At 40.7% G+C, this 14,015-nt stretch overlaps 1 protein-coding gene across 1 annotated transcript; it reads right to left on the bottom strand.

The window, feature by feature from the left end:
- Nucleotides 1-381: 381 nt before the first annotated feature.
- Nucleotides 382-5,837, bottom strand: LOC147729807 (C-C motif chemokine 4-like). Its single transcript, XM_086958502.1, has 3 exons — nt 5,662-5,837; nt 3,120-3,234; nt 382-921 (listed from the first exon to the last, which is right to left on the bottom strand). Exons 1-3 carry the CDS (start codon nt 5,732-5,734, stop codon nt 816-818), a joined length of 294 nt encoding a protein of 97 aa, XP_086814628.1. The 5' UTR covers nt 5,735-5,837; the 3' UTR covers nt 382-815.
- Between the last annotated feature and the right edge of the window lie 8,178 nt (nt 5,838-14,015).

The raw sequence follows: 14,015 nt of genomic DNA, 5'->3' as shown, positions 1-14,015 counted from the left end.
GAATATGTTGGACTACACAGCATAATTTGTAGTGTAGTTTAACATTTGTTTTTTTGGAGAGTGGGGGTCTATTTTACATAATATGTCTCACCCACAAGCACAGACTGAGTCCCTTGATGGCTATATAAGTCCTCACTCGTCAACAATCTCAGAATCATTCAAATGCTAGGGTTACCGTCTATGCAAGTAACACCTAAATGACACTGCTCCCCGAGAGTCGTTCTAAAGACCCACCTTCCTTTTCTGATCTCTGTATATTTATGTTTACACTCACACTGGCCTCTAGCACACATACTCTCTTTCACGGAATACCAGACAGGAGGTCAGTGCAGACCACTGATTTCAGTTTATATTGTTTCAGCACAAAAAATACCACAGTTAGTATGTGAAAAAAATATTTATTTTCTGAGATAAATACCATAAGAGTAACAAAAAATGAAAACAATTTCTTAGCTTTGGTCCTGATACATTGTTGTAAGATGTGATTTAGAGGACCATGAAGGTTTATGGGAATTTTCACAATTTCTAGGGGTTTTATCACTTTGGTAGCTAACTTTGTACAAGATCTGAGACTCTCTAAACAAGGATTAATTACAAACATCTGATAAATAGTTATAAATTAAACAAAATAGGTTCGTATCATACTTGCAAAAATATTTAAGTTATTTGAATTAATAAATAGTTTTCAGTGAATTTTGCAATATTTTTGACGATGGAGGAGCAGTAGTCTAGGATGAAGCTTCCTGTTTCTGGTTGTGGTGATGTCATAGCTCCATTTTTGATATACCAATCACGTGTCAGCGAAGCTACACCACTCAGGACGGGGCTGAGGTAGACGCTAATTGCAAATGGTTGACATAGTCCTGGACCCAGGTCTGTTTCGGGTCAGCACACAGCTCGCGGCCTCTTCTAGTGATGAATCTGTTGAAAGTGGACAGTTAAGAAAGGGATTAGAGAAGGCTTCTCCAACGAATAGCTCGTGAGCTACTCGTAGCTCGCCAGCTACCTAACAGTAGCTCTCCTGTGTCCAGTGCAGCCAATTAAATTAGAAGCTTTTGCTTGACTGAATATGTGTATACCAAAATTCAAAAGTGTGCAAATGTATTTTCAGAACTGATAAGCTAATGTTTGAATTTCCAAAATCTCTTTAAAACTACCAGCATTACTGCATTCTCTGTAACTCTGCTACAATATTAGGTAATACAACCATATGCGCATTACCAGACTGGCAACATCAGAGAATGCAACAAGGATCATGCATGTTTAAAGAAACATTTTGAGACTTTTGTCATCTGCCTACTAATGCATATGTGAAAAGGATGTCCTATTCAAGGATAAATATACTTATTTGAATTGCTACCCAGACCTAAGAACATATTACATCATCTGTTCCATTGTTCATTCCATTCATTGACACCTGACACAAGTTTCGCTCCTCCCAATCTACTTTCGCAGTTTTTTGCTATTTCCTAGTCTTATGCTCTGTGTGTTCAATTATTCGAACTGGTAGGAATTTAGTGTTCACTTGTTTTTGGAACCTGCTAAACCCTTTGATTTTTCACTCTGTATTGTGATGTTATTGTAAACATGACGGGGCAGTGAGTGTATTATTTTTTTAATAAATCCGCCAGTGAATATCAGGCTATATGCACAGGGTATTTTCCCTTTCTATACCATAGGCTTGGAGGACTGGAAAACAAAAATAATGCAAAAAGTATTGTATTATGCGCTTCTGACTTTCAAAGCACGGACTTTTGACCTTGCATTTGATAAACTCCAGTGAAGGAGCACTGGTGCTGCTCTTGTGTTTTTTTAAGAGTACCGTATTACAGAGGGAATTCCCAAAATGCATTTCAGGTGCCAGGAAAAAAAGATTAAACTCTTAACAGTTCGATAATACTTGAATAAAATAGAGACATGAGGCACAATTGTGACTAAACCTTATATAAGTGCTAGTACCGAAAACTCTGTAAGTGGGTCGAAACGTGTCAGACGCTGATAAAATAAATACACTGTGGAATAGGTAATGTTATAATTATTTGGAAAAGTTATAATATTTAGAACTGTTATTTTGAAGTAAAGACTGGGCTAGAATGAACTAAATGAAAATATTTTAACAACCACATAATTTAGGAAATGAAGGTGTAGATCTCTCATCTTTAGTGGGTTGTTTTAAAATACACTACAGCCACAGCTTTATCCTCAGTACAACTCTGTGATATCCTTCCTCCCTCGCCACTGTGACATGGCTGGACACATTTCTAACTCACTGTGGTGCCCCTGATGCATTATATCACACAGAATAATATATGTAATCCTGAGTGCAGCTCTGCTGTGACTCTACTGGTTCTAGGATGACACATTTCAAACTCGCTGTGGTGCCTCCAAGGCATCGCAGCTCACTGTGGTATAGATATAATCCTGACTGCAGCTCTGCTGTGACATAAAGAGCTCATACCTCCCTACGGCTCCTCTATCATATCATAGGTCAAAAGATGCCACACAGCTGTGAAAGCATATGCATTTGATAGCACCATTAACCACAATTCTACTTCACTTTGACACCTGTGTACCTGATCGCAGCTCTAATGAATCTTCAAGGCACAGAGGAATACACCTGTGTACCTCACGTTCGCGTCCTTGTGCAATTGAGGGTCATAATAAATGCCACTCAACCTCACTGCAGCTCCATTGTAACGTCACAGTTTTAAAGTACCAAATGTAACCTCTCGATAGCTCCATTGTGACATTTGAGTTCATATGATAATATATTTAAGTTCAATACAGCTCCATTGTTACATCAGATCTACTATTATAACACATTTTATCTGACTAGTCACATCGTAACATCAGAGTTCATATGATCACACAGCGTGACTCACTATAGCTCCATTTTGCAGTCAGCTCGAATATATCACATTTAAATTCATTATGGCTCCAACAACAGAGATTTTTAATGCAACACATTTACCTCAATAGCTACTTCAGTCCTTCACAGGACAACTGCTTTCTAATGGAAGAAACACTGACATCTGGACTCATGAGATAATATACCATGACCTCAATTCATCTTATACATTCCTTTGCTCACTGTGAATAAAGAAACATGAAAAGCTTACACCACGGCCGGATTGGAGCACTGGCTACTGGTGAAGAAGTAACTCTGGATGTGGCTCTGTGGCAGCTTCCGTGAGGCGTAGGAGAAGCAGCAGGAGGTTGGGACAGATACACCACCTAAAGGGAGAAGAAACCAGAGATGAATGGGATGAAACACTAAAGGTCACACAGCCCTTCCCCAGACAAAGACAATATCCCCAATCTGAGCCCTATCGCACCTTCACAAGCACTACCATGCAGGATCGGACCTTGATTTCCCCTCTCACCCCTACATAATCCCCATTCTATATCCGTTCATTTATCCCTGAACCCCATTCATCTGTCCCATAGTCAAGTAGGTGACCAGAGGGTTCCCGCACTCCCCTTTCAATTAATCTGGGATTGTTCGATTCCCTTGCACCAGAGCAGAAGTACGCACGCATGCGCACACACATTCCAAGTAGGCAAATACACCAGTGCAACCGTGACCCCTATAAGTATTGTTTAATTCTTTATTGGGGTATCAGGAGGTTTCTTCCAAAATACCTAATTGAAAAAGCCCTTATGCAATTCTAGGAATGTGGATTTTAAATAAAGGCACTTCATAGATTGACTAAAGCTATATGCTCCATTTCTTGGCAAGCAAGCATACCTAGAGCCATTGAATAAGAGCTAGCACTAATGCAGAATGCATTTAGATCTAAAATAGAGTGCAGCCCACTATAGCAAAGAAAACAAAAATACAACCAATTCCAATGTTACTGTCCATCCTTTAAAGGGCATAGTATGGGAACCAATTTGTTTAAAAAAAGTATGACCCACATCAGAAAAAGTATTATCAACAATCCTATAAATTGCCTAGTTAAGAAAACTTCAAAATATTACAATTGTTTTAAATAATTGCTTTATATTATGCACCTAGATATCATAGTGCTGCGGTGCAAGTATTCAGTTGTACTTTTTTTTAATAAAGATCCTTATTTTTTAAATGACATTCTTAAAAACAGTACCTTAAAAAGTAAACATAAGGACATTACAAAAGAATAGCCTTCTCCCCTATCCAAAATGTACATCCATCTTGCATCACTAGGTCAATTGCCAGTATCTCCTTTACTTAAAAAAAATCTTTAATCCAGTATTGATGGAATATTCTTCTAAATTAGTGGATTTGAATTCTTGCTTCTTTCAATATCTTCCTTAATCTTCACTTTATCATTATGTAAATACGCATAGTAATGTCATTATTCAAAAAAGTATAATTGTTCCCAAATTGCCAGAATTAAACTCCATTCCAATTTAAATTTTTTGGTCCCAAGACCATATCAAGTTCCAATTTTGTTTTTGACTGTTTATTGAGGACATCCTTATCACAAACTGTGCTGCTTTCACAGGATTTCCCGGTGTATTGAATGTACTAGATGGTGCAAAGCTGAAGAACAATAATTATCTGATTTCTTTTGAAGAGTCTGTGGCATGAAATGTTGGGATTATCGGAGACATTTCAGACAGTTCTTCTCCCAGTTAACTTATATCATATATTTTTGGCTTTTGATGAGCATTGGTTTGACACAAAAAGAAATAACAGCTGTGGTAAATGGACTAAGGGTATGAAGTGCTTAGGTGGTCTGACAGGAAATTACTAACAAAATACCAGTAACAAAAATATCGTGTGGGCAGAATATTGTGACCAAAATTGAGAAAGTAAGTGCAAGTAGGTAAGTATAGATTTAATATTCTTAACTCCACATCTACGCACCTTGAATATACAAATATATTTGTGAAATTATATAATAATAAAACTTTGCCTAGCCATAGAAACTTACCTTCACAATATTTTTGTCCACACTGTATTTTTCCCCAATATTTTGCCTAAACACCCTGACGAGTGAATCACTGCAAGTTATTAGTTAAAGTATTTCAGTAGATAATAGTAGCACTATGACATGGTTAGCCCATGTCAGTGTGGTTGAAAGACAAACCTGAAAGGCCTATTTTACCTGCTTCAAGAATAGTCCTGATTGTTGATTCAACTATGATTTAGTCAAAATAATTTTTAAATGTATATGAGATACCAGGATAAACATATACATTCTGCCTTCAAGTCTTCCTATAGCTATGGGTCTGGCACAATAAAATACTGAAACAGCCTAGGCACTTGTGTAACCCTTCTTCATACGAGAGATACACTGCTCTCTTGAAAGACACATATGCATGGACTACACTAAAATGATGCAAACAGCGTGATCTGAATGAATATGGATGATAATCCAACTACTTCTGCTCTGCTACATTTTATGGAGCGTGCCAGCAAAATACTGACCACTAACCACCAATGCATATTTTGTCATTTTGATATATGATCAGATTATTTAGATCTTTACAATGCATGACAAAGCACTGTTTAAAAAGCACACGACAACCATGAGAACCACTACAAAACAAGGAACAGCCTAGTCTCCGCGGTCAGACCATAGAAGGCATGAGAACCTGTAGGACAAGTATGGATATTGATTAATTTCCCATCACGTGGACTTCCTAGTGTGGAGTGAAAGCACCAGCACTCACCAGGGGCAGCCAGGGCCTCCGAGCAGAAGGCAGCCAGGAGGAGCACAGAGACAGCAGCCAGGGAGAGCTTCATGTCAGCTTTGGATCTGGGACTGAGCTCTGAGCAGAACTGGATCAGTGGGTGAGCTGCGGCTGACTGATCTCCCCGACCGACCCTGAAGTATTTATGGAAAGAGCATTGGGGGGTAGGGGTGTTACTGGAGGGAGTGACACTTTCTGTGGAAATAACACGGGAGGCTTGAGAGTGGAAAGGAGAGGATGTGATGGTAGAAACAGCAGAATAGAGAGCTAAATCTGGCAGCTTGAGCAACGCAGGAAACTTGGGGGGAGGCGAGAAGAGCTCGCGCTGCAAACCCTGGGTGTCTCAGTCCCCAAAGACACGAGCCAAGAAGAACAGGAAGTGATGAAGTAGCACATTTATCGTGGGGAGTTTCTCTTTCCTCTGAAGAAGAAATGGATTCCTGCCAGTCAGAGATTCATGGCCTCTTGTGTGTCTAAATTCATCAGATGAACAGAGAAGTCAACAGATCGTCTGGGGTCAAGGAAAGGCGGATTTCCCCAAGTTCAAGAGATTTGAATTATCTCATAACAGGGTCTTTCCCTGCTTGCCGGACACTTTTGTGTTCCTTTTTCTGTACTGGTGCACTTAGCACCATCGGTCCCAGTGCTTTATAGGCGGCATTGTGCAGTCCTCCTTCTCATGAGCTTCTTCAATAACCCAAAGAAGAGAAAATGTGTATTTCCAAAGAGCCATTACTGTTCTTTGGCAGAGAGAGCTGCTGAGGCAATGATTGTAGTAACACTATCTATAGCAAAAAAAATTAGTGATAGCAATAAAAAAGTAATTATAATAATGTTAGTAATAATAATATTATTAATAGGTGATGCTAAATCAGAGACCATCCACTAATCTGGCTACCACTGCTCACCTACAGCCTGAAGAGCTGCATGCTGAAAGTGCTATCCAGACTTCTGTTTAGTTGTTGCAGCCTGAAGCTATATTATCACCACTGCTGTTGCCTAATTCCTTCTCCACTTTTTGGTTAATGCCAGTGAAACCATGTTGAGTCAGTAGAGGAGGATTGGGTTGCTCCCTGCTCATTCATCATACTTCCGCTTGTCGTTTGTTTCTCATCACCGCTCACCCTCTCAATAAGCCATCGCTGCCCCTTTCTCCACACCAAGACCACCAGTTGTCATAGGAGTCAAGGATGGTATTATTTCAGTGTCTCCATTCATCTGCAACTCCACATCCTTCAATCACCATTCTTTGGATAATTTGTTTCTGAATTTCATGGCCACAACTTTGTAACTTCAGTAACAGGGTGTTTTTATTCCGCCAGCTGATTCCCCATATGTTATGTTATGTTATGTTTTTAAAGTGTACAACTCACCCAGGAGGCCACCTGGCACTGAAGCAAGACCTGTGTGGCCTGAGCCAGGGTCAGGGCTAGGTAAAGAGGTGGCTCTGGATTGCAAGGCCAGGCTCAGGAGCGAGGTAGGAGAAGATACGACTGCCGGATCTGGTTCTGAGTATGTCAGGTTGTGCACAAGTACGCGTCTGGCTGAGCAACAGTGTCTGATAGGTTTATGGACAAATACTGTGTAAGGCCTTATATGTGTGCATGATGAGTTTGAAGGAATATATGACTTTACAATGCAAACAATTACAACGCATGCCTTTACAACGCAGGTTTTACATTGCAGCTCAAAATTACTATTCCCACTCCAGTGAGTGCAACAGTAAGGTAAGTATTGGATAGTGTAGGGGTAAACATTATTATTACCACTCCAGTGAGTGCAACAGTAGGGTAAGTGTATTGCTATGGCAATGTCATCGGTTGATGAGTTAGCCGGGTTTTGGTCAGGAAGAGCTAGTCTGGTGAGCTGCTTTGCAGCAGATCCCACATTTCGGTGGCTTGTTTAGTGAGAGGGGAGTGTTGAGGAGTATGCAGGACAGGGAGGGCTGTAGTCTAGCGGGGGTCTGGTGTGTGTGTTAAGTGCGTGATATATATGGAGGGACTAAGGAGGGTGCATATGAAATTGCAGGTGGCGTGGGAAAATGGACCTTCACTGTTGAGTGGCGCTGGAAGATGCAACTGGGGTTTAGATCATGGAAGGTCGCAATGGAGTAGCAATGGGGGTAAGTGGGTGGGAGGAGAAGCAGGGGTCCAGGCGCTGGACAATGAGGGGCATAAACAGGACCCCACAGGTTTGCTTTTGGCGAATCAGCAGCAGGTGTACGCTGCATCCCCACACTTAGGTGACTCTACTATTGCAATTCATGGTATGCTTCTTTCCTGGTCCATTGTTTATACACATACTGTGTCTGATAAAAAACGGCCTACAGGAAGTCTAACCCCCTTGTAACATTTAAATAGTGAGAATGAATGTAGATGGCCACATTGCAGGATCTTGAAATTAGCACTGCTCTCTTTAATGTGCATAATCACTTTGAATTATATTCTAGGCTGAGATCTACTTAATGGGTGCTGGGGAGTTACCAGTAGCTCAAGAGTGACAGATTAGAGAACCATGCTTTAGATAACGTCTGAGTAGAGATCTAAGGCCAAGAACGGAGAGGAACACAATTTGAGAGGTTTCAGGCTAAAGTCTACGTTACACAACTCTATTAATGTTAATATGAAGACTGTGAATAACGAGCAAGGTTGTGCTCCAAGCAGTGTGACTCACATCCTATGAGTAAAATGATGCTGCATGGGGTTGCATGGTATCAGGCTAAACCAAACGAGAGCGGATGTGTTTCAATGTACAGAACTGCCACAAAAGAAGTGAGATATTACCATTGAGTTTGTTCTCCAATACATGAAACTCACAATCACTGAGTGACATTGTGCACTAAAAAGTGAAACTCACATCCTGTGAATGTGACTGCATTCCAAAGGTTTTCTTTTTCTTTATTTCATTGTTTTTATTTAGTGCAAACAAGCCTCAGGGAGTGACAGACTACTTAACATAGTAGCTGTTCCCAAATACCAGCTGTTAGCACACATACAAATCAACAGATTATCAAATATGCCAAATATAAGTGAAATATTAAATAAATTAGGGATGCTAGGTAAGATGGCATCCTTTCCGAATCTAAAATGTTGTTGAAAGAGAAAGGCCTTAAGTTCTCTTTTCAAAGTGACATTGGAGAGGATAGTTGTAATAGGATAGGAATGTGGTCCCAAACCATGGGGCACTTCACAAAATGGATTGATTCAAGGTTTTCATTTAAAATGTTGCCATTTCCAAGTGAAGGTTCTCATGGCTTCTGGAGGCAGTGATAGTAGTAGTATCAGTGATATAGCATTTGCTGTGTCTTTCTTTATGTAGCTCATACAGTCCCAGTCTCTCAGTGATGTTTAGTATGCATCTATGCATTGAAAAGGGAGACTGAGTTGTGCCATCAAAGGGGGGTGAGAAGCAAACATCATTTGTTGCAATAGGATCACTGAAATAATATCGACTGACAAAATATCGACTTACCAAAATATCGTGGACAAAATATCGACAGTCAAAATATCGAGTTTGTATCTACAAACAGGTAAGTACAAAAATATCGAGTACAAAATATCGTTAACAAAAATATAGATGTAAAAAATATCGACTTTACTAAAAACAGTGTTAAATTAAATTAATATTAAATTTTAATTACTAAAATATACTTAAAACGACTTAAATTAAATTATAATAATAAAATAATAAATGAAAATAATAAAAATAATTTTTTTAAATCTTATTTGTTAACCCTGAACCCTAAAAATACCCCTTTACCCAAAAACCCAAAACTGACCCTGAACCCTAAAAATACCCCTTTACCCATGACCTGAAAACTGACCCTGAACCCTAAAAATACCCCTTTACCCATGGCCTGAAAACTGACCCTGAACCCTAAAAATACCCCTTTACCCATGGCCTGAAAACTGACCCTGAACCCTAAAAATACCCCTTTACCCATGACCTGAAAACTGACCCTGAACCCTAAAAATACCCCTTTACCCATGGCCTGAAAACTGACCCTGAACCCTAAAAATACCCCTTTACCCATGGCCTGAAAACTGACCCTGAACCCTAAAAATACCCCTTTACCCAAAATTTATCAATATTATTTAATTACCAATTAATTATTAATTAACAATAACAATAAAGTAAATATATTAGAACATTAGGTGTAATTATTTTAATAATTAATATTATTTTTTAAAAATTAATTACTTTAAAATAACACAAAATTATATATATAAAAAATGTACTCTAATTAATGTAATTAACTAATTACAATTAATTAATTAACAATTATTTACTAATACAAAATATATTCAAAATTATATTAATTAATTAACTAATTAATATTAATTAATTATCAATTAATTATTAATTAAAAATATTAACAAACATATATTAATTAATTAATTATTATTAAATTACTTCCCACCCTATTCCCCTATAAACCCACAACCCGCTACAGAATTACATTACGCAATTATTATCAAAACAAAATTCATGTAATAAAATATTTAATAACATTAATACACACTATTCACACATATTATTACATAAAAATAGACTATAAAATATTATATATTATTAAAAAATCGATATTTTTGCTATCTATATTTTAGACAGTCGATATTACTTCACTTACCTGAAAAACGATATTTTTGTAGTCGATATTATGTCCAGTCGATATTTTGTCCAGTCTATATTTAAAACTCGATATTATGTCCAGTCGATATTTTGGAGTCGATATTTTGTCTCTATACCGTTGCAATACATTAGTAGTTCCATATGTAGTTTAGGAAATTAGGAATATGGCTTAGGTTTAGGAAATTAGGAATAAGTCAACTGGATACTAGTACTAAAGGTGATCTGAGTTAGAAAGGTATGTTACTATGTTTGCCTTTCAACATATTTTGGGAGAGATTAACTGTACTACTAATCTATTTTTTTGAGTAAGAGAGTTACTTCAGAATTTGGATGAAGAGGCATTGTCCTATGTATATTATATTTATCTGACGGACGATGATTTAAAGGATCACTTGGCCAGGGTGAGCAACATCATTTTGGGGTTCGCCTCAGAGGGCTACAAATTTAATTACAAAAAATCAAAGATAGCCCACCTCGGGACATGGCTAGAGTCTCTCCGATCCCCCCCACATGACGTCTTCGCCTATCTAGACACTAATTCGCACTATTATCCTGTATGTACACGGTGGTACACACGCCAGATAGACTGGGGCATCAAACAGTCGACCGGCAGTGACGATCGAACTCCCACAACCACGTCCAGAGATGTGACTGCGGCTCACACACCGAGGAGAAGCCAGGACCCACAGTGAGCTGCGACCCGAGGCCGCGCAAGCTGAACCTCCTGATCTCTGCGGCTGGAGCAACTGAACTTGGGACAACGTATAACTGACAATGAACTGAGGCATAGAGCGGGTGAATCTGCCATCCATCATTGGCGGTTCACGCCTCTGCATTAGTCTACTTCACTCCCCGCATCACACGCCTGTACTGAACAGGGCACAACAATCGGAGTAAGGCACAATTGGTCGGGCCTCCCAACCGGACACATTTGAAAGCGGAATTGCACTGATCAAAGTCCCGCTGTGTTTTGCTCCTTCTTCCTGGCCTCTTCTGGTGAATTTGGACCCGCAAAACACCACATTGATTGCTGCAAATACCGTCTCCCCCCCCCACTGTGGACAACAGTCACTGTATAGCAGCCCAGCTAGGATACTATTAAAACCTAGGTCTTCACTACATCTCATAACAATGGATGCATTTGAAACAATACCATTGCCATAGGTTACCGCATACAGTGGGTCTCTTTGCCTGGAGGGCAGAAATTAATCCTCTGGTGGCGTCTTGTAAGACCCAGAGACCCTTACACACCTAACTCTACAAAGAAGACACAACATCGGCCACATCAACGAACTCCCTAACCTCAACTCCTATACCAAGTACATATATGTGCCACTTGCAGCCTTGAACTGCAAAAGCTGTTGCTGGGCTCTTGTCCTTTTCTTTTCCCCCAGACTGCTGTGATTAACGGAGCCTGTCGAGCGAAGACCTCTGCCACACTGGGATTTCACCGCTGCTGACGGGGCCGGGACTGCGAGACCAAGGGTGCACAGCGCTCCACCACCATAGCGCATCTGGTGTTTCTTCCCGCCCCCAACTCCCTTTTATAGGCTCTCCTACCCCCGCGCAAGCGGGACGCGCGGGGGAATAAGCCCGGGCAAAGGGCGGGCCATTTGAGGCAGTTCGAGGACGGTCAGGACCAGGACCGGGCCACCCCCCCTACAGGCGTCTCCCCGGCATATACTGATTCCAACTTTGATTGGCGATGTCTACGATGGCGACAAGGAGTAAAAGCACGCTGGTAACAACCGGAGCTGCTAAAGGCACTCTGGATAATTATTTTGTAAAAGCTGGTTCATTATTAATCAATGAAATTACAACCCTGGAAAGGCGTATTTCCCAAGAAATTGACTGGGTGAGAAGATCCTCTATGGGCCCCTTGGCACAGGCCAAGAGCCCAACCAATAGACCCATTTGTAACTAGCACAGTAATGGGACAACTAGTGTCAGCGAGCACTTAGTGAATTTAGATCTGACCAATCTCAGCTCGCACACTAACGCGAATGATCAAAGTGATTTTGTTGATCTGAGCCTGCTAAATCTCCCATTGGCCCAACCCCACCCTCCCCTACTCCCCAATCCTGATCACACTCAAGTAATGGCCACTACTAATGAGAGAGATACATCACAGGGGACAATGGAAGGTGCAGTCCCTAAAGTAAAAAATGGGGCACATAAAAGAGGTGGGAGGAAGGCAAAAACCCCAAAGTCCAATCCTACTTCGAAGGTCAACAGTTATGGATTGAGTTCACAGTGGAATTTGTCTATTGTCGTAGTTGAGTCTATACCAACTGAGATTCAGCCTGCATTGACATCAGAACACACCAGTAATAACCCCCTTGAGACTTCTGATGAAGACATTACCCTAGCCGATATAGGATCACTTCTGAGAACCCTATTAAGCCCTTCAGAAGCGCGGCTAATTAAGATGGAAGCCAGGCTAGTGAACATAGAGAACTCCACGGTCCAACTAGTTGATAACCTTAAATTAGAGAGTAAAATAGATAATAAGGGTGGTAGAGGGGGCAGAGACAAAGAACAAGAGGGGCGCCCAATTAACACCAAGGCGGGTACTAGTGTAGTGTCCCTAGCACACCAGGACAAACCAACCTTCTCTCACGTTATGCCCATGCAGCCTAGGACTAATACGCCTATCCCCCATAAGCCACAAGCAATCCCTCCCCAAACTATGCCCAAACAGTCTAAGGTTAACACTCCTGTTCTTAACCAACCTCCAAAAGTAGTAGCACCCATAGATGAGACTCTAGGAAATACTAAAAAACCAAGAGTAGTGAACTTGCCGCCTGAGGCAAGTCGGTATACAGTAATCCTAGCGGGGGTCCCGGAGCTAAAAACCACTCTCATCAAATCTTCCGCCTCTCTTAAGAACAAGGTGATGGATTGGTTATCAACGTATAGACCTCTACCGCACGGCATAAAAAGCGAAGTTCTTATGGTAAGAAGTGTCCCGTGGGTGGGCAGTTCAAGAAAAACCATCAAGGGTGACTGTGTCCTGTTTAAGCATGGGCGAATTTTGCGAATCTGGCGTTCGCGAATTTTGCGAATTTGCGAACTCGCAATCCGCAAAATCCGCGAATTCTCGCGAATTTGCGGATTTTTTTTGTGTGTTCGCAAGGATTTCTGCCAGTTCGCAAGGATTTCTGCCAGTTCGCGAGGGTTTTGTACCAGTTTGCAATTGCGAACTTACATGTCGGCTCGCAACGGTCATGATTATGTTGTTTCTACGTCTGGTTCATCATCACAGGTTCCCAGAACCCTCTGTTTCACCCCTGCCACCCTCTGTTTTACCCATGCCATCCTCTGGTGCATCAATGCCACCCTCTGTTTCATCATCACTGTAGATTATGGGGGGGAAAAGCAAGCACACCTGCCTGCTTCAACTGACATGAATTAATTTGGGGTTGATTTATTAATGTGTCACTGTTTTAAAATTCCAGTCTGGCATCTGCTTCCTTATCTGTAATTTGCTTTCTGTTGAAGTGCAATTTTTTTCCCAGGACCTTTGTGGCCTACTTGTAGCTATTCTATGAGCCTGCTGTGAGGGTCAGAGCAGGGTCATATAATTGTTGCAACTAGCAAACGAGCTCTGGAGAGGCCCTTGTCAGGAAGCACTACAGGGAATGGTTACTAATGATGAGTTTGAACTTTTGAACCTGCTGAATGCTTTTTTTGTGTTCGCA

The sequence above is a fragment of the Lissotriton vulgaris genome, chromosome 2_1, assembly GCF_964263255.1.
Source record: "Lissotriton vulgaris chromosome 2_1, aLisVul1.2, whole genome shotgun sequence".
NCBI lineage: Eukaryota > Metazoa > Chordata > Amphibia > Caudata > Salamandridae > Lissotriton > Lissotriton vulgaris.
This window is presented reverse-complemented; position numbering and strand designations above follow the sequence as displayed.

Bases quoted from the DNA above. Each gene is read 5' to 3' on its own strand.
- LOC147729807 (XM_086958502.1), bottom strand. From the start codon at position 5,734: ATGAAGCTCTCCCTGGCTGCTGTCTCTGTGCTCCTCCTGGCTGCCTTC. The intron at 3,235-5,661 runs GTGAGTGCTGGT...TTCTCCCTTTAG, and splicing joins GGAGGCCCTGGCTGCCCCTG to GTGGTGTATCTGTCCCAACC. The intron at 922-3,119 runs GTAAGCTTTTCA...CACTTTCAACAG, and splicing joins TGCTCCAATCCGGCCGTGGT to ATTCATCACTAGAAGAGGCC.